At 39.9% G+C, this 20,513-nt stretch overlaps 1 protein-coding gene across 3 annotated transcripts in view; it reads left to right on the top strand.

The window, feature by feature from the left end:
* Positions 1-20,513, top strand: part of ADGRD1 (adhesion G protein-coupled receptor D1) — a 142,139-nt gene that overhangs the window by 111,020 nt on the left and 10,606 nt on the right. For all 3 annotated transcript variants that reach the window (XM_062631585.1, XM_062631586.1, XM_062631583.1), the window contains one exon: positions 4,107-4,198. In XM_062631585.1, coding sequence (XP_062487569.1) covers positions 4,107-4,198 — 92 coding nt within the window. The remainder of the gene's footprint in view (positions 1-4,106; positions 4,199-20,513) is intronic.

Genomic DNA, 20,513 nt, shown 5'->3' with positions numbered 1-20,513 from the left:
TCATACCTTTATGTACCACTGCAAACTTCTGTATGCTGAGAGTCTAACTCTGCACCTAAGGCCACTGATGGAAAAGTGACAACTTGTGTCCCTTATTAGACATCACAGGGAAGGGTGACAGAATTGGACCCATAGTGTTTAAAGGCCCCGAGACAGTATGATTCCTCAGAGTCCTTGAAATCAAGTATATAGCTCAGTGCTGTGGTGGATTTGAGCATAAATAAACAGACCACAGCTACTAAACCCCTCTGTTACACTGTTTTAAACTTAAATTCCTTTTGTTTTAAAATTAAATTTCTTAAGAGGAAAGCATGTGACATTTTTTTGAACAAGAGGACAGACTGTAAGAAATTAAAAATTAAGGATTAATATTAGGAAAGAGGAGAAGTCAGGGATCTGTTACATTCTATTAATTATTGTGTATTTCAAACCTTGAAATTTTGCTCTGCTATTCAGCTCTGACTGGTGTTGACACTACATGCATTAATATGAAATAATGTACACAGAAGTCTAAAATAACTCAATTTAGTCTATTCCATCTGTAGTTGGAATTGCTCAGGGATAGTTAAAAGTGGAATCAGGCTTTTCAAAAATCATTTTGACACTGATCTATTTTAATCAAGTAGCTGTGTTTGGAAATGCAGAATACCCAGTAACTGCTGATCTGCCCAGCAATGGGCTGCAGCTGCAACAGCTTGCAGCAGTGGTGTGCAACCACTGCAGTCACAGTAAGGACTCACGCCATGAGCAAGTATGTTAAACCTTAGATTGGAAGAGTCAGTTATAATTCCTTGTAGCATTGCCCGAAACTGAAGTGGAGCCTAAAATAGTTGTGGTTTTAGAGGAAAGCTGGTCAATGGATTTAATTAAAGCAATATGTTTTATTCTTGTTTATAGCTCCTTTGTGCTGCCAAGCCTTTTCTTGGCTAGGATGCAACACACCACACCGGAGGGTTTTACACATGGGATTTCTGCACTGTACTAAAGAAGAAACAAAAATCTCATGAGACTTGGAGGAAGTCTAGGCGAAACCTCTAGAAAAAAAAAGAGAAAACCGAAGTGAGGAAGGAATCTGTCTCACTGTATCTGGTCCCTCAACATTTTGATGAGAGATTTTGAAAGAGGTCTTTTTTACCCATTTAACTCTCCTCCTGATCTGATAATTTTCAGTCAGATGAAGCTCTCACTAGAGTGAGCCAGAGCTCCCTGATGTCATTGGGATTTTTCCATGGGCCCTGGTGGGTGTTGGATCAAGCCCCACAGTAATGGGAACTGGCAGCTCTTGCTGATTTCACAGAGATCTGCAAGTGGCTGGGGTTGGATAAGCTGCCTTGAAAGGAATCCTGTGAGCTGGGAAACAAGCACTGGTGTTCTGAGCTAGGTTTTTTTTGTAAGTAGAGTGTGGCCAGTACCTGCAAACGAAAGTATTCTTAAATTCCTGTGTAATTTAGGCACAGCAACCATCAGGTAATGTGGGCTTTCAGAAGAGTATGAAACAGCAGCTATTTATAGTTCCCTTATCTAAATGTTTATATTCTCCTAGTTTGAACATTCTGATACAGGTTAAAGCACAATGGGTGTTTCATCAACTAAGCATTCTCCCATTCAAATCACTGGCAAAGTATTTACATCAGATGCCAAAAAAAATCACTGGAAGAACAATTCAGTGGCGGTGTTTTGGTTTCCCATTAATAAGAGCAGTGGAAATACCTCCATGCTTTACTTACTGAAACATTAACAAAGACAGACATTTGTAGCTAATCTCTTTGTTTAGGCTGGATGGGATAACTGCGGTTTCTCAAAATACCTACGCCAAAATTTTTAAGTAGTTCAGGAAATCTAACTACAGAACTTGGGAACTGGAGTGTAATGGTTCCTCGCTAATTTTACAAGTACATTGGTTTTTATCAGCAGTGAGAGCACAATGTTTCCTTCTCATCTTTAAATGTATTACTCATGCTCTCTGGAAAGACACGTATTCACACTGACTGCACAAGAGAAACTCTAGGCCTTTTTAAATTTCCACTTTAGGACATCCAGAATTCCTAGGAAATTAACTTTCAATTTAATGTCTTTTATATGAAGAAACTAAAATTCAGCCAGAAATGCTGGACATTTTGTGCTTTAGAAAGCCATCAAATTTTTGTCTCCTTCAAGACTATCCTGCTTGTGCTGTTTTCATGACCAGATTTTACCTTTCATGTCCAGTACAGAGAGAATTTACAAGATGCTGAGTGCTCAGGTGCTGGTGCTGATCATTCACAACTTTCATTGGTTTTTGTGGGATGTAGGAAATTTAGAAGTTGAAGAATGAGGCTTCACTTTTGGGGAGAGTACCTTAATGTACATTATTTAGTCATAATTTGTGTATTTTTAAAAATGCTATGCAGAAAGCAAAAGCTAGGAGTATCTAAAAAGAATTGGGAACGGAGGAAAGCATTAGAGTTTAGTAAAGCTGGCAGGAGTGTTTGCAGTCATCAGACAAAGGGATTCTGGACTGTGGCAGGGTAAACTTGAACTGTCAGTGAGACATCCACAAGGAGGTGTCAAAATGTGACTAATAAAGTGACTGATACTTTGGATAAAAGACTATAAAAGGCTGCTGAAAGAGAGTATGTCGGGAAAGAAGTTAAGGGTATAGAGAGGCATTTTCTGTGTAATTCCCATGAAAGCTGGAGTAATGATGATGGTCATTTGGTCAATGTGTCAGAAAATTGGACAGTTTGGAGAAGAGAGGGAAGAGAGAGTTCAACTTGGTCAGGTTCCTCATTTGCTGCTTCAGTTAATGTGCATATTTAGCATATAAATGGGTTTCTCAAAAATGCCTGTTACCACCTCAGTAAATTTACAAAAGTTATTTACGAAATATGATTTGGTGGGAATAGGGAAAATGATCCCAAGGCCTTTGATTTCACCTTTCATTCCTCTCTGTAAAGCTGACTGAACAAGTGCACTTGTAATTGAAAGGCTGTCAGGTATTCTTTGAACAGGCTAAAAAGCTGTGGCAGAAATGAACTATCACAGATATGTTCCTACTTTACACAGGTGATGATCTGCCCTTAGAAATCTAAAATTAAGAGTGGTCAGAGTTGAAACATACCAATGAAACCATTGCTGTCAGACATTTTGTAATTCACCCTCTCATCCTGAGAATTACAATATATGTGTCAAAATAGGATACAGTGATTGAATTTTAACTGAGCAACAGCACGATTTTAAATCTTCTCTTTTTGTTCTTTAGTTCAGCATAGTTTTGTCTACCCTTGTTCTTAACTTGATGCTAAATCTCAGCTTTGCAGCAGATGTGTAACTCCGGACAGGAAGGGGAAAATGCATCTTTCACCTTAATGTTCTCTCCCTTTTTTTCTTTAAACCCAAGGTCCTTGCACAGCAAGACAATCTTTGCCACATTTCCTTTAAGTGGTAAAGATTTTCTTCTTTATTCACCTGTGATGCCAGAGCAAACTCTCTTTTGTTAGACATTTTCAGCCTTAGTCTTTTCAAGATTTCCTACTTTTCTGGTGGGAGTTCTTTTCATTTCGTTGGTCCTGACATCAAAAAGAGCAGGGCTTTAGAAAAGCAGAGTTCAGGCTTTTCCTCATTGCTTTTTTAAAATAATCTCGTGCTTAAATTGCAAACAGACTTCAGTAAGAAACAGGAATTGCTGACTGGGAAGTGCTTTCTGAAGTCTGTCCACATGCAAACACGAAACCAAAGAGCACACAGACACATGGCCCTGCTCACTGAAGTTTCTGTCTGATTTGTCAGCTGGTAGTAGACTATTAAGGTATTTATTTGTATAGTAGGGATGCTGAGCACTTCTTTAGCTGTGAAGCAATCTATCAATCCAGCCTTATCCTAGACAGGCAAGGACTGTTCCTGAAGGAAAGAAAGCAGAAGCAGAAAAAACCCTCTGCAGCAAGAGGGAAATCCACTGACAAGACTCAAGCTATGCCAGTCCAAAGTTGGAAACCTCGTTTGCCAAATAAATACAACACAGAGAGTTCCTATTTTCTGTTGTATTTGTACAATACATTCTGAGGGCAGTCTGCACCTCTGACAGAGTCGATACTCACTGTCCTAACCAAGTCTTGTTCCTTCTTCAGGTCAATATTGGTATTCTCATTGCTGTCACAAGAGTTATCTCAAGAATCAGTGCAGACAACTACAAGGTCCATGGAGATGCCAATGCCTTCAAGTAAGTTTTTCTCATGCAAATTATATTATAACTAGTAATTTCACACTAGCAGTGTTGTATCATACAGACATGTATCATGGAGTTCTCCCAGAACACTGACATCCTTCCTCTTCAGTAAAAGGCAAGTAATGTTAAAGATGGCATGTCATTCTCTTCAGTGCAGCCAGTTAACCTATATTATCTGAAAGCCAAATGCAGCACAGGATGAAAATGGTGGTTCACCATGAGCTGAAGTATTTTCTTGCTTATTACAGTTACCAGCATTTGTTGATTCATGGTCTGCACTTTTGTTAATGGAGGCTTTCCTCTTCCTGCTGTATTCAAAGAGCATCATTAATCTGTACTGGGGTATTGCAAATATTCTGCTCCTTCAGAGGATACACCTTGCTTCTAGCCCCCTTTCAGCATAAAAATTAGGCATACACTTATCTTTAAGACTCTCTGGGTACTGAAAAGTGCACAGACTTATGCTGGATTTAAATGTGTGCTTAAATTCAAGTGGGTCTCTATATCAAGGTGCTTCGGGCTTCTTGGGATGATGGCTTGTCTGAGAGTGTATCATCTTTAAAATACTCTACTGGCAAGGCTAGAAGGGAAACACAAGACAGACATATCATTGTGTGCATATACAAAAGGGAAAATTCTGATTTCTAAAAGCCATAGGGTTGCATATGTATAACTAAAGACCTAATTTAATACACTGATTATAAAGATGCTGAATATTCCGTTTTGTATTTTGTTATCTTCTAAAGATGCTTTAGTCCAAATATAAAAAGGAAAAAAAGGACACTGTATGTAACTCAAGGAATATGTAACTTAGGTAGAAGGAAAATGTGATGATGTGTTTAATGCTTCTGAGTCATAGGCTATTGTATGGTAAGGATTTGGTGCCACTGCTCTGAAATGGTATCGTAAAGAATAATTTTTATGTTTGGATTACTTATGTAATTTTTAAAATGCCATTAAAACTATTGGTGTTAGTTACCTAATTGAAGTTAATTTAGTTACTGTATACTTACCCAACAGGAAAAGAAAACCAGTAAATAAGTCTACATAAAAATCTATAAGATAATTGCATTGTAGTGAAATAAAAAGACTGGGAATTAAAATGATTATTTCAGGTTTGCTGAGTCCCTGTGACCTTCGGAAACACATAGGAAATTAGGACTTTAGGAAGCAAATAACTGTATATTGTCAATGCCAATTTGTACACATTATTAGAATTGAGATGACAAAGGAACAACCTCCATTAGTACAAGAGAAGCTACACAGATTTCTCTATGTACTTATGTATTTCCTTATTTGTATTACAAAGAATTGATTCAATACATGCTGTGCCCTGCACACTAATACATGTTATTTTTTTTAAAGAAAACTATGTGTGTTTATGCAAGTAAAATGGTTTGAGTGGCTGATCTGGGAGTAAGATGAAACCCATTTAATCAGGAGAATATGTTCTTGGTTCAAATATTATCACTATAGATGTGGAATGGCGGAGCTCTGTACTGAAAATGTGACTTCTCCAGACACCCTGGTTGAAAATGTTCCTTGTGCCAGGTAGTTTTTAAAATACAGATTAAGGATTTGACCTAAAAAAATAGAGACAAATGATAATCAGTGGGAAGATACATCTGGAAGCATTCAATGGTTAATTTGCTCTGACAGAACAGTTTTCCTCACAGAATTAAATTAATTCTATAAAATATACTTGAAGGTAAACAATATAATACAGCAGAACATTCCCTTCTTCTGTAGATCTCATTATAGAAAGGGGTCCTCTGAAAAAAATCTGAAATGAGAAGGGCTGTCCAAATCAGAGAGTATTTATACCCTGATTCAACATACTGGTGAGGCATGAAGAATTAGGGGTTTCATGTACAGAGGATGTCATGGACAAAGTTGGTCTGTTGGAACAAAGGTGAAGATAAGGCCTTTGTAACACTGGAATTCATTTTCTTGCCATCAGCATTCCTCGTACAGGTGGGAAGTTTGTATGTGCATTGTGAAGTCATTCTCTGTGGTACCTTTTTCCAAAAAAAAAAGAAGAGAACAAAAAAAAAAAGGGTTCTGTTCTGACAGCTGCATGGGATATGGTTTTCATAGTGAAAAACACCCCATACCCCCAACCACCACAGGGTCCTAGATGTTGATTAGAGGCTGTCAACATGTGAGAGTGCATAAGCACAGCCAAACAAATCGGTGACAGCACACAGAAAACAGAAAATCACAAGAAGCTCTGTAGTTTCTGTCAAGTCACCATCATCAGGGACTGCAGGGTAGGTTTTGAATCAACAAGTTCAATTGGATTAGGGAGGAATCACTTAAGACTGCAAAGTGTTTTGTGTAATATAAGCCTTAAATAAAGGGCCTGTCAGGCATCCATCTGAATAGTGCTGTTCATGTTATTAGCTATGGGGAAGCTACAATATGTTAGAATTTATCAAGCACTTTTTAGAAACAGTTGAATTAAAATGGCACATAGTGACTTTAGTGAGACAAGAAAGCGCTTGTCACCACGTTGCAGTTGTTTGCTGCGGTGAAGTGGTGCATAAAGCAGAAGTGGTTTCTTTAGGGCTGTGTTCAATGGTTTCAGAAAGCTAAAGACAGAAGACAAGAATTGCAGTGTGAGCAGCTGAGGAGGGGAAGCCTGCTCAATGCAGTAAACTTGAGAGGGACAAAAAGAGGGATTCTGGTGCTGTCTTTTCTAGCTGGAATGAAATTCAAATGGAAAGCACAATGAGAAACAGTAAGTTGCTGTCTATAACAATTTGGATGACGGCACTTAAACAGCAGGGTTTTGAAGTTTATGAGTGATGATGACCTGAAAGGCGTAGCAGGACTGGCTGAAGAACAGCGCAAGTGCCTGTGGCAGGAGCATGAGGGAGGTGCCAGGACCAGTTTGTCTTCCCTTGGTAACTCCAGCCAGTATTTCTGTCTGCTTTAAGCTCCTGAGTAAGAGGCCTCACTCACACTTGCAGCTGTGCTGAGTTCAAATACAAACAGCATTGTAGTCTGAAAATCCCAGCCTACAGGTTTTACAGAACAGGCTCGCTCTGGCCAGGCTTTGCTGCCAAAGGAAAAGTTTAAACATGCTAACCAGGACTGGCTTCCCTTTCTGCTGGCAGCCTGGGTGGGACAGCGCCTAACCTGGATTTGTCTTCTCTAGCTCCAGAGCTTAGTAAAGCCAACACCATCTCCCCTGGGCCTCCTCATCAATACAAAACCATCTGCTTTCTGCCATGCAGTTCATTTAGTCTGTTAAATCTCACTCGCCTTAAAAAGTTCCATTTTCTCCCCAGAGACTAGGGAAGGAAGCCTAGACTGCCCTATTTGTACTTGGATACCATCTCCAAGCACGTCTCAAGGAGGTGTGATAACTTGTACCTCTGAGGTCACCAACCCATAACTTAGCAGAGATTCCTTAGGAAATTACCAGGACAAAGATGTGGTTATGAGCCATGATGATATCAGTTAGAAAGGATATTTATTGTTAGGGAAATGCTAGTACTGGAGCATATTTAGTTTCCCCTCCAGATTAAGTTACTTGGCAACACAAATGGATATTACCAACAGGACTTGTTTCTCTTGGCAACAGGCAGCAGTAAACTGATGTAATTATTTAGAGTAATTGTCCCTGATTTTCCATATGGCAACAGGTCCTCTCAAATGCTGACTCAAACATGACTACAGAATATGCATCAGGGTGAGCCAGTGCTCTGCTCTGAAGGCAGCATCTGTCAAACTTCATGTTTAAAAGCTAAAACAGAAAAGGAAGCTGTGAATAAAATTCATTTTTTATCATAAAATTAATTTATTATTTATCTTCCCTGTTTACATTTCACCCAGCATAAGGTGCAGCGCATTATCGACTGACTGACCTCAGGTTCAGCCACTGCTTGTCACAGTGGACATCTCAGACATCATCTTGCTGGACATTTTATTCTAGTTTCAGAGATACTGGTGTGGACATGTCTGTTTGTTCAGAGTAAATAATAACAGCATCCCCAAAATAAAATATGGGATTATGGTACATAAGCTGCAAAACACCCAGTACTTTCAGGCAGAATGAATACAATTAATAATCATTGTATGATCAGAGATGCTAAGAAATGCATAATAGAGTCCTGTGACAATCCGAACAGTAAGTACTTGTTGGTGAACGAATTTTTGCATGTGTGTGAAAATAGTCACTTTTTTAGTCTCGGAAACTGTATTCTGCAAGTGCAGTTTACTGTTAAGAGCTGAGCAAAGAATTGTTGTTCACCCCCATCTATTACTTGATTTTATTTAAGAACGCTTTTTTTGTATTGTTTTTGCAGCATACTAAACACGTGTAGAACACAAGCTCTTTCAGTTGGTTGTGACTGATTATATTGGAGCCCTTCATTAGATGATCAGCTATTGACTCTCAGCAAAATACTTTTGTGTAACAATTCAAATGCTGCTTTCTGAGAAAGTTTTGCATCCAGGGAACAGATTTTCCACCAAAAGCAAATTTAAATGTTTTAGCTTATAAGGTGCTGAATGAAGTGTCTTGAAACATTTAAATGCATGCATACAACATTTAGTTGCATTAGCCATTCTTCTGTTAGGGAAACAATTAATCATATATTTGAGTTTACGTGTATGAGTAGTTTCTCTAATGCAAGTAAAGCAGATTAATGGAATTGCTCACGTGCTTGAAAAGCCACATGATTACATTTCTCAGTTATGGACCATTTGAATTATTTTTCTTACTTATTTCTGCTGCATGTAAAGTCTTATTTGAACTCAGTGCATTCATTAACTCTTATTGGGACTCACGCAGCTTTTGTCTTGCTGCTTCACTCCTTTAAAGTCTCATTGCTATGTTTAGTTGGGAAGTTATTCTCTGACACAGTGAGAAAAGAGATCCAGTGCTGACAGTGTTTTGGAAATGTGCACGTTTCATTTCCCATGGGGAGAGCTCTTTCCTGATTGAGTCTGTCACAGGTAGTTGTTTGATTACGTGAGTTACGCGTCTCCTGGATTACAAAGGTTAAAGTATAATAATACTTTTCAGAGATCTTAGTTTTGCATGAAGACTAATGTTAATCATAACAGAGGGAGAAATGCAAAGCACATCTCTGCTGCAGGAACAGCAGTTTTAGTCTAGAAACAGAAACCACGCTTAGCCACACCACTGCACGTTGCCAGCCAGAGTCACTTTTGCATTATATTGTCTAGAAGAGGCAGTCTCGTTAACTTTTCTTGACTAAAATGCCAAGTCCAAGTCTTACTGAATACTTTCTCATTGCTTGTTCTGAAATAGCCCAGTGAGCTGGAAAAACCTCCATCTTTTTTCTAAAGTGTACACTTGGAAGCTGATGAACCAGCAGTGATAGCTATCATCATCAGCCACAGAGAAAGCAATTACGGCAAAATTAGAGATAGTTCTTAGCTTTTTACCCCATTCTTCTTTCTTTCATTTATATTTCCTTCATCCCCCAAAGCTTAATCTTCACTCAGTAAAATAATAAAACAGTCTCTTAGTTCTGTATTAGGTGAAGGAAAAACATTCTTTCTGCTTAGTTAAATTAATGACTGAAAATCGGAACAAATGGCAGTAGCTGCAGTGCACAGGAGCAAGGAGAACTCAGCAGGGCAAGCAAGTCATGTAAGATCTTGGGTTAGTTTATTCAGCATTTTTTAATATAGCATCAGCCATTCAGCATGAAACTGAAAGCAGAGTATTTGGGTTTAATGCAAATCCCACCCTTACTTTGGTTATTTGAAACCAAGTAAGCTGTACAGAAGGATTTTGTCTTTGACATACACAAATAGAAGAGGGCCGTCCTCCAGAAGCTCCTGATGCCACAGACATCTGTATGGTTTAACCGTGTAATCGACCATTCTAAAGCACTTCGCAAAGCCATCTATTATATCCCTGCAGCAAGCCGAATGCACTGTGGCAAATTGCTCATCCGTTTAATCAATGATCTGTTCCATGCCATGACTCTGCATCACTGTTTCACTGTGTTTATAAACACGCTGCCCGCCTCCAAGCTTAGTGGGTAGTGCTGATGGTTATGGTGCTTTCAGCATCAGGCGTTATTCTGCAAGATCCTGTGCATTTGTTGCATTTAGTTCTTGTGAGTCCATTCCTGTTTCGTGTCATTTGGTTTCCAAAGACTTCTCTTCCAAAGGATTCTGTGCAGCCCTTCATTATCACAGAACTTATTTGTCAATCACGGCACTTGCTCAAAGCTCTCATGAGAGCTCTCCTGCCAAAGGAGATACCATCATCTCCTTCCACAACTGAACTTCACCCTTTTGGGAGACCATTAGAGAATTTCTTTTTCTTCTTTTTTTCCCTTTCCAAGAGGGATGAAGAGCAGGTTATTATAATCTTCAAACTCTTCTGAAAGTCTATGGGGATTCAAAATCCATAGCATTAGAAAATCCTTTCTGTGCCTTTCTGGGTGGCACATGCTACACTGCAACCCTCAGATAAATGGAACTCCTTACTTTTGTGTGCTCTGCTGAAGGGGAATAGAGCTTTTCCCATTTGCTGAACGAGAACAGTGTGGCAGGCCAGATCTGCTTCCAGCAATTCCTCTGACAATTTCTAATTGTAAGGAAGCGTGTTCACTGAACATGACTTCAAACAGCATGAGTGATGCAGCTCATGGAAACTGTTGGTAGGAGGAGAACTGACTGGCAATAAAGGAAATAATTAAAATTAAAGTATTAAGCAATGACAGTTAGTGAGCTCAAGTGCTTCTGCCAATGATAATGTCTTCAATCTAATTAAATTTTGGCTCATTGAATATGACAAATACAAATGCAATTTGGGTATCTCTTTATTAGATTCAGAGTTTTAGACTAAAAATAACATTGGTCTGAATGTTGCCAATGAGAGTATTAATGAGGAAGTGCTAATCTTTCAGCAACAATAATGACAGTAATGGTGTAGTGCTTTCTTTACCACATATGCTAAGAGTCACAGCACTGGAGAAAGGCTCCAGGCCATGTTGTGATTATTCAGGTGGATTTCAGGCACATCTTGCTAGGAGTAATACAAGTTTTAAAGTATGTAAAATATAGCTGCTATGTTTGCATTTACTGCAAAACACAGTAAAAAAAGACAACTAGTAATAGGCTTAAAACTCAAATATCCTAAAGCTTCCAGTAGTGGGAAGGGAGTTGCAAAGCAGTGGAGTTGATCACCTGGAGAGCTGCTGTCTTTCCTTGAATGGCTTTCATAAGTGGTCACACAAATGCCTGCAGGGCTAATTCTGGTGCCAGGAGTGACAATGGATTCTGCCTTGTGGCTGAGTTGGCAAAGATAACATTGTGAGTCTTTGCGCAGCCCATTTTGTTCATAGTTGTCTCCTTCTGAGACAAAATCATCCTTTGTGGCAATTGCTTTCTGTCATTTCTCCTTCAACAGGATTTACTACTCCAGTGTGATCAGGGCCTGTTGATCATGGGCTCAAAGGAACAAGCGGCTCTGATACTCATGTGCTTATTTCTGTCTTGTGGTAGGAAGGGCACTGAGATACAACATACAGGTACAAAATATACTAGGAAAACTTGGTATTAAAGAGATGCTGGATTTTCTGAGTATAAGGATAAAATATTTTTCATTAGGTACATTTAGGCAGGTTTGTTGTTTTCATATCCGAGTCTCAGGAAGGCAGGAATGAAGTTGATTAAAACTTGATTATTAACTCCCTGTGATAAAACTGCTTTTAGCATGATGGAGTCAGTAATAGAAGGGAAGGATATGAGGGAAAGGGCCACATCAAGCCACCCTTCAGCTATTTCCCACCTCCAGTGTCTAGAATCCTATGTTGTGCTTATTCAGTTTCTTGGTTTCACCCTAGCAGTCCCTGAAGGATGCTAAGAGCAGTTGCTGCAGGTGAAAGCTACTCTCTGTAGGAGCTTGCGGGTGCACTGCACTGAGATAGGACCTCCTTAAGTCAAATCAGGATTTATTATGGCATTTAATGAGAACAGAACTCTCATGCCAAAGGCTGAATCATTCCTGATGAGTCTTTTATGGTATACAAGGTGCCAGCATACTCAGGAGTTGGGTCAAAGATGTTGTTAGTGATAGATATAGTGATGTATGGGAACAATGCAGGTGTGGTGTCACCCCCCCCCCCCCCCCCCCCAACATGTCTAAAGAACAGCTTGTCTTCTTTTTGGAAAAAAGGTTCAGCTTTTGAAAATCTGCTGTGAAACGGAGCTTTGAAGTTCATATTCTTTTGTTTTAGAAATGCCCTAATTATAGATCAGATTTCAGGCCATGGAAGTACTGGTAGGGAGAAGTGCAGTGTCATGAGTCAGAGCTTTATGCCTGAACCAGGGTAACAATTAAATGCTGGTCGTTGATCACGAAATGGTGCAATTCATTGTGAACAGCAATAGCTTCAAGAGTTTGCTCAAACTGCTGCATTTACATCCTTGGTGCCATTTATAATCCTGGAACTCTGTGTCAGCTTTATGCAGAATAATAAGACAAATATTATAGTTATGGCATTGCAGAAAGTAAATGCTTATTTAAACATGCACCTTGTGCAGAGCTCTAAGCATCCTTGTAAATCACTCCCCAGCCTGACAGAGCTCTTAGCTAAGGGTGATTTATGTATTTTCCTGACAGCATGCTCTCAAAGTAAAATTAAATAAATGAAAAATACAGGTAACTACAATGAAGCAAATGTCCTATTTTAGAATCAAAATCCTTTTTAACTTTCATATACTATCTTCAGGTAAGTAATAAAATGTGTTTAACTGCAGCAATGTTACAGGTGTTTGGAAATAGAAATTGGAAATTATGCCCAATTCTTTTCAATTGAAATAGATGTGAGGCAGAAACATTTTAGTGAAAGAAACTGAGTAAAATGCCCTTTTTTTTCAGGGAATATTAGAAATAATCAAAAAGTGAGTAAGTCAGATGGTAACTGAAAGTATGAGAATGTCAGGAATAGTGAGATTTTTGAAGGGAGGTGCTGCAGTCACCCCATGAAGAGCCATGTTCTCTAACTCTGCTGTGTTTATTGTGAGTCCACACAGCTTCTCCAGCTGCCTTCCCAAATGAGTTACCTTATTTTAATAAAGATATTAAAAATCTAGGGAATACCCAAATACAGCAACAGAACAAAGCAGCCTTGGGTGTTCTCATGTGAGCAGAGATAGTAATGACTCAGTTTACTTGTTCAAAAAAAGTAAGCAATAATAAAATATGTATGGAGCCACATCAAGGAACTTACCATGAGCTGTTGTCTGAGCCCACTGTACAGAACAACAGAAGCAGCAAATCCCTAGCTCAGAAACTCAGAAATGGCCACGTTTTTCATTTTCATAATGTATATGGAACTGCAGCTGTACCCAGTACTACAGCATCTTAATAAAAGGGCTTGAGATGGCTCCAGGAAGCCCCAAGAGCCTCAGCCACTGGTGCTGGCACTGGCACAGGTCCCCATCAGCCATGCACCTCCGAGCTGGCCAAAGCCTGCAAACCTGCTCCTGGAGACGTCACAGCTGTTGCAAAGGGTGATAGCGAAAAGAGATGGGGACAGGATCTGGCACGGCAGCTCCTGGATGCTGTGAGTAGGTCAGTAGGGAGGTAGTAAGATTCTTTCATGTTTTCCATGTGCAGCAGGTCCTTGGGAGAAGGCAGGAATTCTGATTTCTTTAACTTTTCTACCTGAGCTTTTCTGCAGTTACGACCTGAACTTTGATCAACATGATAAAGGCTGTATGTAGACCAGCTTCTTTAATGCTGGCTTCATAAGAAATCAGGTTCCTCATATTACAGCACTGTATAGTTGAATGCTTTTCTGCAGTGTGCATTCCCCTCCAAAGCAGCAGTCACTAGAGCACGTGTCAGACTCAAACAGCAAGGCAGTGATTGCTGTACTTCAGCAATTCTTTTTTTACCCCTTATGTACATTTGAGACAGGTGATCAAGCAAGTATATGGCTATTTATTTGCCACTACTGCAGTTAAAACTCATATGAACCATTACACAGAAAATGACTTTTCTTTCTCAGTTTATATGCCTGACCTTGATAGCTTTTGCTGTTCACTCGTACCGTTGCCATGGAAATGGGAGAATGATCTTTCTTTTGGTAATGTTGAATAATTAAGGGTCACTGAGACTTTTTAGGTCAAGAGATCATTTTCAGAGTTCAGCTCCTTGGAGGGTAAATGTTATTCCACAGAAACGTTGTGTATGGATTGATGTGATTGTTACTTCATCATCCTAAATTAAACTATGAGCCCCACTGACTTCAAGCTAAGAGCCAGACCTACAGATTTCTAATAAGCCCATCTCTTTGAGGCTGGTTTTTCTCAGCCTTCCCAGGCATGTCTCTCTGTGTTAACTCCTAATCCTGTGCTTTGGACAACTCTTGAGATGTTTAGGGGAAAAAAGGCACCATCCTCATTGGCCTCCTGGTTTGGAAAGCCAAGGTAGATGTGTGCTGCCGTACAATTCCTGCTTCCTTTGCCTTTATTTTTATACAGAGCATGTTGAAAATCTCTCTGCCTATAGTTTCTGGCTCTCTGAGCAGGTCTTCGTTTTTGCTATACCCTGTATTTTTCCCTGCATGTCCATTCTGAACAAGCTGTGTCCTTTCATATCGGTATTGCAGTTGTGTGAATTCTTTCCTCAAATCTCCTGTTTTGTGAGGGTAAGCGAGCACTATGAGGTCCTTTTCATAAGGTCTGCAATTTGACTATCCCTCTGTATTGGCACTGGGTCTGTCATCTCAGTTTACTGCCAGGAAAACAAAGATTTTCACCGCATGATATAATAACTCTAAGAAAGATTTAAATGGTTGTAAATAGTGTGATAAGACTAATTTTGAGTACATTGTTTCAGGATGACTTGCAGAGATTTAGCCAATTAAAAATAGTAAGTGTTGGACTAATATAGCTTCATGCCTCACACTGACAATATACTTGGGGACAGTCTACACAGAAAGTTGTAATGAGATGGAAGAAGTCCTGCATTGAGAGCTTTGAAAACAATGGAGACTGTATTGGAAGAAATAATTAGGTGCAAATGTTGGAGAAAAGAAGTAGATGACATCTAGCCTTGGTCCATCTGGCACCCACAGGCAGGATCTAGCCCTTTGGGACATTTCCATTGCCTTGTCCTTGGAAGAAACAGGTAATGAGTTTTCTGGGAATAAGCTGTTGTAACAAATTCCTTCTCCTGGGCTGAGTCCAACACAGAGCTAGGCGCTAGGTCCCTGTTAGGAGAAGGGGGGAGTCTGAAGGAACATCTGTTTTCACATATGCAGAGTGTCCAGAGGAGCTAAGGTTAGATTATCCTATTAATATGTCACTCCTATAACTAACTTTATGGTCCTATTTGGCAATTAATTACTTGATATCTTTGTCTGACCTAGAAACATAAATAATACCATGACCTTTTCCAACCCAGGACTAGCTCATGGCTACTGCGTATAGATAAACCAAATCCTCCTGCACGGTTTTTGTTGTCTGCTTGTGAGGAAAAAAATGCTGCTCTCTCCTTGGGTGCTTGCTCTGTAAGATGCAAACTGAAAAGAGAACTGTTCCACCTTTGGAAACAAACTGCTGCTTGGTAATAGGCATGCTATATGAAAAGACCTGATGCATTAGAACACTGCAAGTTATTTTCTTTTTAAAACAATGAATTAAGAGGAAGTGGGTAGTATTTTCTAGTTTTTTCCCTCTCTTACTTCCTTTAAAGTAACTCCAAAAGCAGCTTTTAAGGAAGAGTCAAACACTGTACGAAATTGGGAAGGGAACTGTTTGTGTTCAAGAAGTTCAAAAATCTTCTCTATTGGAAGGTTCAGGGCTTGTTCATTTTAAACTGCTTTAATTTCCCACATGGTTTTCTGAGAATTTGATGATTTTGGCTTCTGGCCACGATCATCAGCACCAACCACTGGCAAATCTGTTCTGTCGCCCCTTACCCGAGTCTCCCAAAAACTTTTCCAGCAGCCACATTTTGGGGTTTACAAGAAGTGTAACATGTGACTGCAGCAAACAGCCAACCCTTCGGTCCACCTGCACGTAAAAGAAATGTACCACTGATGGTGAAGTTCCTGCAAATGATTGTACATAAACGGATTGTCTCATTGCTCACCTATGATGATCCTCAGCAGAGCTGAAGTGATTGTCTAACTGGAAATGTTTATACTGCATGTTCTTTTGGAGGTTGCTATGGGAAAAGAGAAAACATATTCAGTTACATGGGGCTGTTCCCGAGGTTCAGGTGATGCTTCAGTGGAAGCAGAGCATGAAAGGAAGCAAAGTCACACAATGTTTTGATGATTAAAGCACAAATATGCAACAAGACTATTCACTAGCAAAAGCTGCCAGTTAGCTTTTAATGTAGACAACTCGGAACAGGGAAGCTATCGGGTGTCTCTTGGGAATGAACAGCTGAGTATCCTGTGGTAGAGAGCCTCTTGGTGCAGGTACTGTATGGCCTCATCCAAACCCAAATATTCACACTCCTTGGTTGGATGTGGAACATTCTTCTACTGCGAGAATAAGCTCTTATTTTCTATTTTCTTCACGAGGGTCTGTGGTGAGAGAGCTGGGCATTGTACACTGAGTGTAACAGAGAAGGAGTAATGCCACCCTCTTCCCATGCACATGAGAAAAATCAATCTAAATTTAGTTGCTGTTGTAGCCTAGTTTGTTTTTTTTTCATAGCTGCAGTACTTCTGAATAGCAGCATCTTCCCTGGATTATAAATGGCACCCACCAGAAAGCAATGATCTGAAGCATCTGTAAATGTTTCATACTCAGTTTCACAACATCACTTTGAAAGGGCAAATAACATTTGGGAAAATGGGAAATTGCATCTGCACTTACCAGTGGTTTTGTCTTTTTATTTTTATTTTTTTCTTAAATTTATTACAGTTGTCCCTATAAATCACCCAAGATCAGTTGGGAACTGTTTATGTGCTAATTAAAAGACATTCTTTGGGCCATCAGCCTTATTGACTATATAGCCAAGACAAAGTGTAGGAGGAGAAAAAGGTGCATGTAGTTTATGAGCTACTGCTCTGTGGCAGGAGCAGAATTCAAATCCACACCTGGCCTTTGAGATTAGTGCTTTTGAGAGATCAAGGTGTGCTGCAGAGTGCACAGATCAATTCTGCTTTGAAAAACCCTCAACACCTACCCTGTGTCATGCTGCGTGTGGAGTAAATTGGTTGCTAAGTTAGAAGGGAGCCTGAGGGATTGACTCCAATCTGTGCTTTGGCTACTCTGCTGAGCTGCTCATGCCATCCACAGTGCACTGCACTGCTGAGACTTGGTTGTTTTTTACTGAGGAGTGAAAGGAAGCCTGATCCTGTAGGCTCCAAATTATACCAGTGGCTTTAAATCAGCCACAGAGACTTGTGACAGTTTTCATTGCTGTTGGCTGCCTAGTTCACTAAAAACAATGACTTGATATCAGTATTCTTCCATTTGTCTGTCTGGTGTGGGTGGCAACTCACCACCTAATTCACTTAGCACTTTCTTTGCTCCTTGGAGAATCGGGTAACAAAGTGAGCAGCAGCACACAGGGCTTCTGATGCCATGGTCCAAGGAATGCCATTCCTCAGGCACTGGAAGGAATGGAAGCCCAAGCACTGGTGACTCAGAGCAATCAAGGTGTGCACTGCCCAACTTGAATGAAAAACGTTTTCATTTGCAGTTAGAATTGCTGCACGTAATTTCCCAACAGCTCCTAGCTTGGAGGTTAATGAACATGAGCTGTAACAAGACTGGAAACTGAGGCTAAATTTAACTTCTCACCGCATTGTTGTGGGATGTTAGGGGTTTGGATTTGTTTATTTTTCTACCAATTAAGTGCAAAGGATGTTGCTGAAAGGGGCTAGTGAGAGGAATTTCATTTGAAAGGCCTATTTGTCAGGGTAATGATTTTGGTGACTTGGGAAGGACTTCCCTTTTTTAGACAGTGTTTCCTCCAGTTATAATCTTGCCTTATGGGTCTGAATTTAGTTCTTACTTCAGCAGGCATCATGACTGAAGAGTAGATGTCAGAAGTCTTAAAAAGGATTAGTGCTCCATATATGACCAATAAAATTGAGTTGTGAATTAGGGGTCCCTTCACAGATGTAATAAAGTTTGCCTTCTGCAAGCAGTGAAATTTCTTTCTTGTAGCTGTCAGTGTAGTCGTTCTGCATCGGTGTAAGATATCAAGTGTGCTCAGGGCAATAGCAGAAAAGGGCAGAGATCAAATAAGGGGAAGGGAGCAATCTCAGTTGACTAGATCTGTTCCAAACCAATTGCAAATGCAATAAAACTATAAAGCTCAACCCTGCTCTTGGAAAAACGTTCTAGTAACTTAGTAACAGTGCAATGATTTTATATGATGTTGGTCATGAAAATACGGCTCAGAGCTGTTGAAACCCGTACTTCTTGTACACTGGGACTTCAATACAGCTATGATAATTATCCAACACGGAAGACTTCCTCTACTGATGGATTAGTGCATGCTTCAGGAGCTCAGCTGGTGTAAAACACTGGCTAACAAACAGTCCATCTGACTGAGGAAGACAGAAAATACCAAATCCTGCACTGAAGTGAATGGAGAACAAAAGCAACCCAAGCCAACTGAAGAAACTGGCAGTGAGCAAGCATTACTTCTCTAGAATTAGAATGAAACTAAACAATAGGAAACGGGAAGAAAAATACTGTTTTTCACCAGGAGATTCAAAAGGTGAGTGCATGTTACATGGAGAGCTGGATTAGCAATTAATGAATAACGTTACTGCTATCTTTACAAGTGTATCAGAAAAATTTCTAAGGGTTTTCAAAGGACTCCTCCCTGCCCCTCAACAGGGGGATTTTCACAGGGAGTGCTCAGGTGAGTGGGACTATGTATGAAATTGCAATGGCCAGCAGTGTGTGTAAGGCAGCCTCTGCTGCCTGACTGCTTTTAGCAATACAACCATACTAAGCTGAAAGAAATCGAAAGTCATGGCAAAGAGTGGTTCTTGGTGAGCTTCAGGAGTCTCTGCAGCCCAGCTGAGGAGACTGTTAGTGTTGGGGCAGAGTAAGAAACAACCCTAACTGTAGAGTGACTTGCTAAGTAGTCCATGTACAACTAGTAATATCCCAAATATAATCCCATATATACTCTGGATATAAAGATGTAATCAGACTCAAGATACTTCACATTTTCCAGAAGTTGTCAGAGTAATAACAGGTACTTAAAATAAATACATTGGCAAAAGAAAAGAATAGAAAGAATGAAAGAAATCTTTGTCCTGGTTCTGCTTTGTTCCTAATTAATTCCAGGGCTGGTCAGTCAGTGTGTATAGATGCCGAGACATAGAAAGCTCACCAACAGAATGCCATCAGACTGCAGGACAGTAACAATGTCTGAGCTTTTCCATGTGTATGTGAGAAGCAGGCTGTTAGGTTGCTTCCAGTTTCAACAACCAGAGCACGAGAAGAGGCATGCAGGAGAAATGTAGAAGGTCCTTTATAAGGCAGTGGCTGATCTGTTTTCTGCCACATTAGGGTACAAGGACAAAGATTTCAGCAAGGTTTATGAAGCCCTGGTGGGGCTAGACCTCAATATCTGCAGAGTAAGACCTGCCCCTGCCACAGTGTTGCTTTTTATGTCAGCAGTGCCACAGACAAGTCCAAGTGATGGTAGTGACTTTTAAGGTTGAACAGTTTTAGTCATATGCAATATTCCTTCTCCAAAAACAACACATACTTCATCGTGCTTTGTATCTTAGTGCACTAGAACTAATCTACTAAAATATTCATGTAGCAAAGAAAAATGGGAATTAAAATAAAGTATGTGCAGTGTATCAGAATTAATGTGCTGAGTGGAACAGTAACTTCTGTATTGCTGAGATTTTTAACCTTGCCACCTTAATGGTGTTCTGATGCAGTGTTTTACATTGAGTATTTTTCTCTTTTAAAGTTCAAAGATAAAATGAAATAAGAATGGGAAGGGGAGGGGGAAGGAGAAGGGAAAACCATAGCACCAGGAGCACTAGAGCTGAGTGCGCTGTGTGTAAAGCTGATAAACACATTTGACTGGTAATTTCATACACAGTATGAAATCCAGAGCATACAACCATAGGAAGCTGTGCAGTAATTAAGCAAAAGAAAAAGACTTAATGAGATTTAAGTGATACCTATGCAAAGCTGACCCTTAGATGACCATAAGTGAATTTCACCCTCATACGGCTGCTCTTCTAAATGGGTGTGCATGAAACATTAGTGCATTTGTGTGAAAAATCCCACATCTGTATTTCGCTTTTATTGTTAGCTATGTGTTTCTGCTGCACATGTGCTGAACCCTATG

This window comes from Pezoporus occidentalis, unplaced genomic scaffold (genome assembly GCF_034315485.1).
Source record: "Pezoporus occidentalis ecotype Australia unplaced genomic scaffold, CSIRO_AGI_Poc_V1 ctg37, whole genome shotgun sequence".
Lineage (NCBI taxonomy): Eukaryota > Metazoa > Chordata > Aves > Psittaciformes > Psittacidae > Pezoporus > Pezoporus occidentalis.
This window is presented reverse-complemented; position numbering and strand designations above follow the sequence as displayed.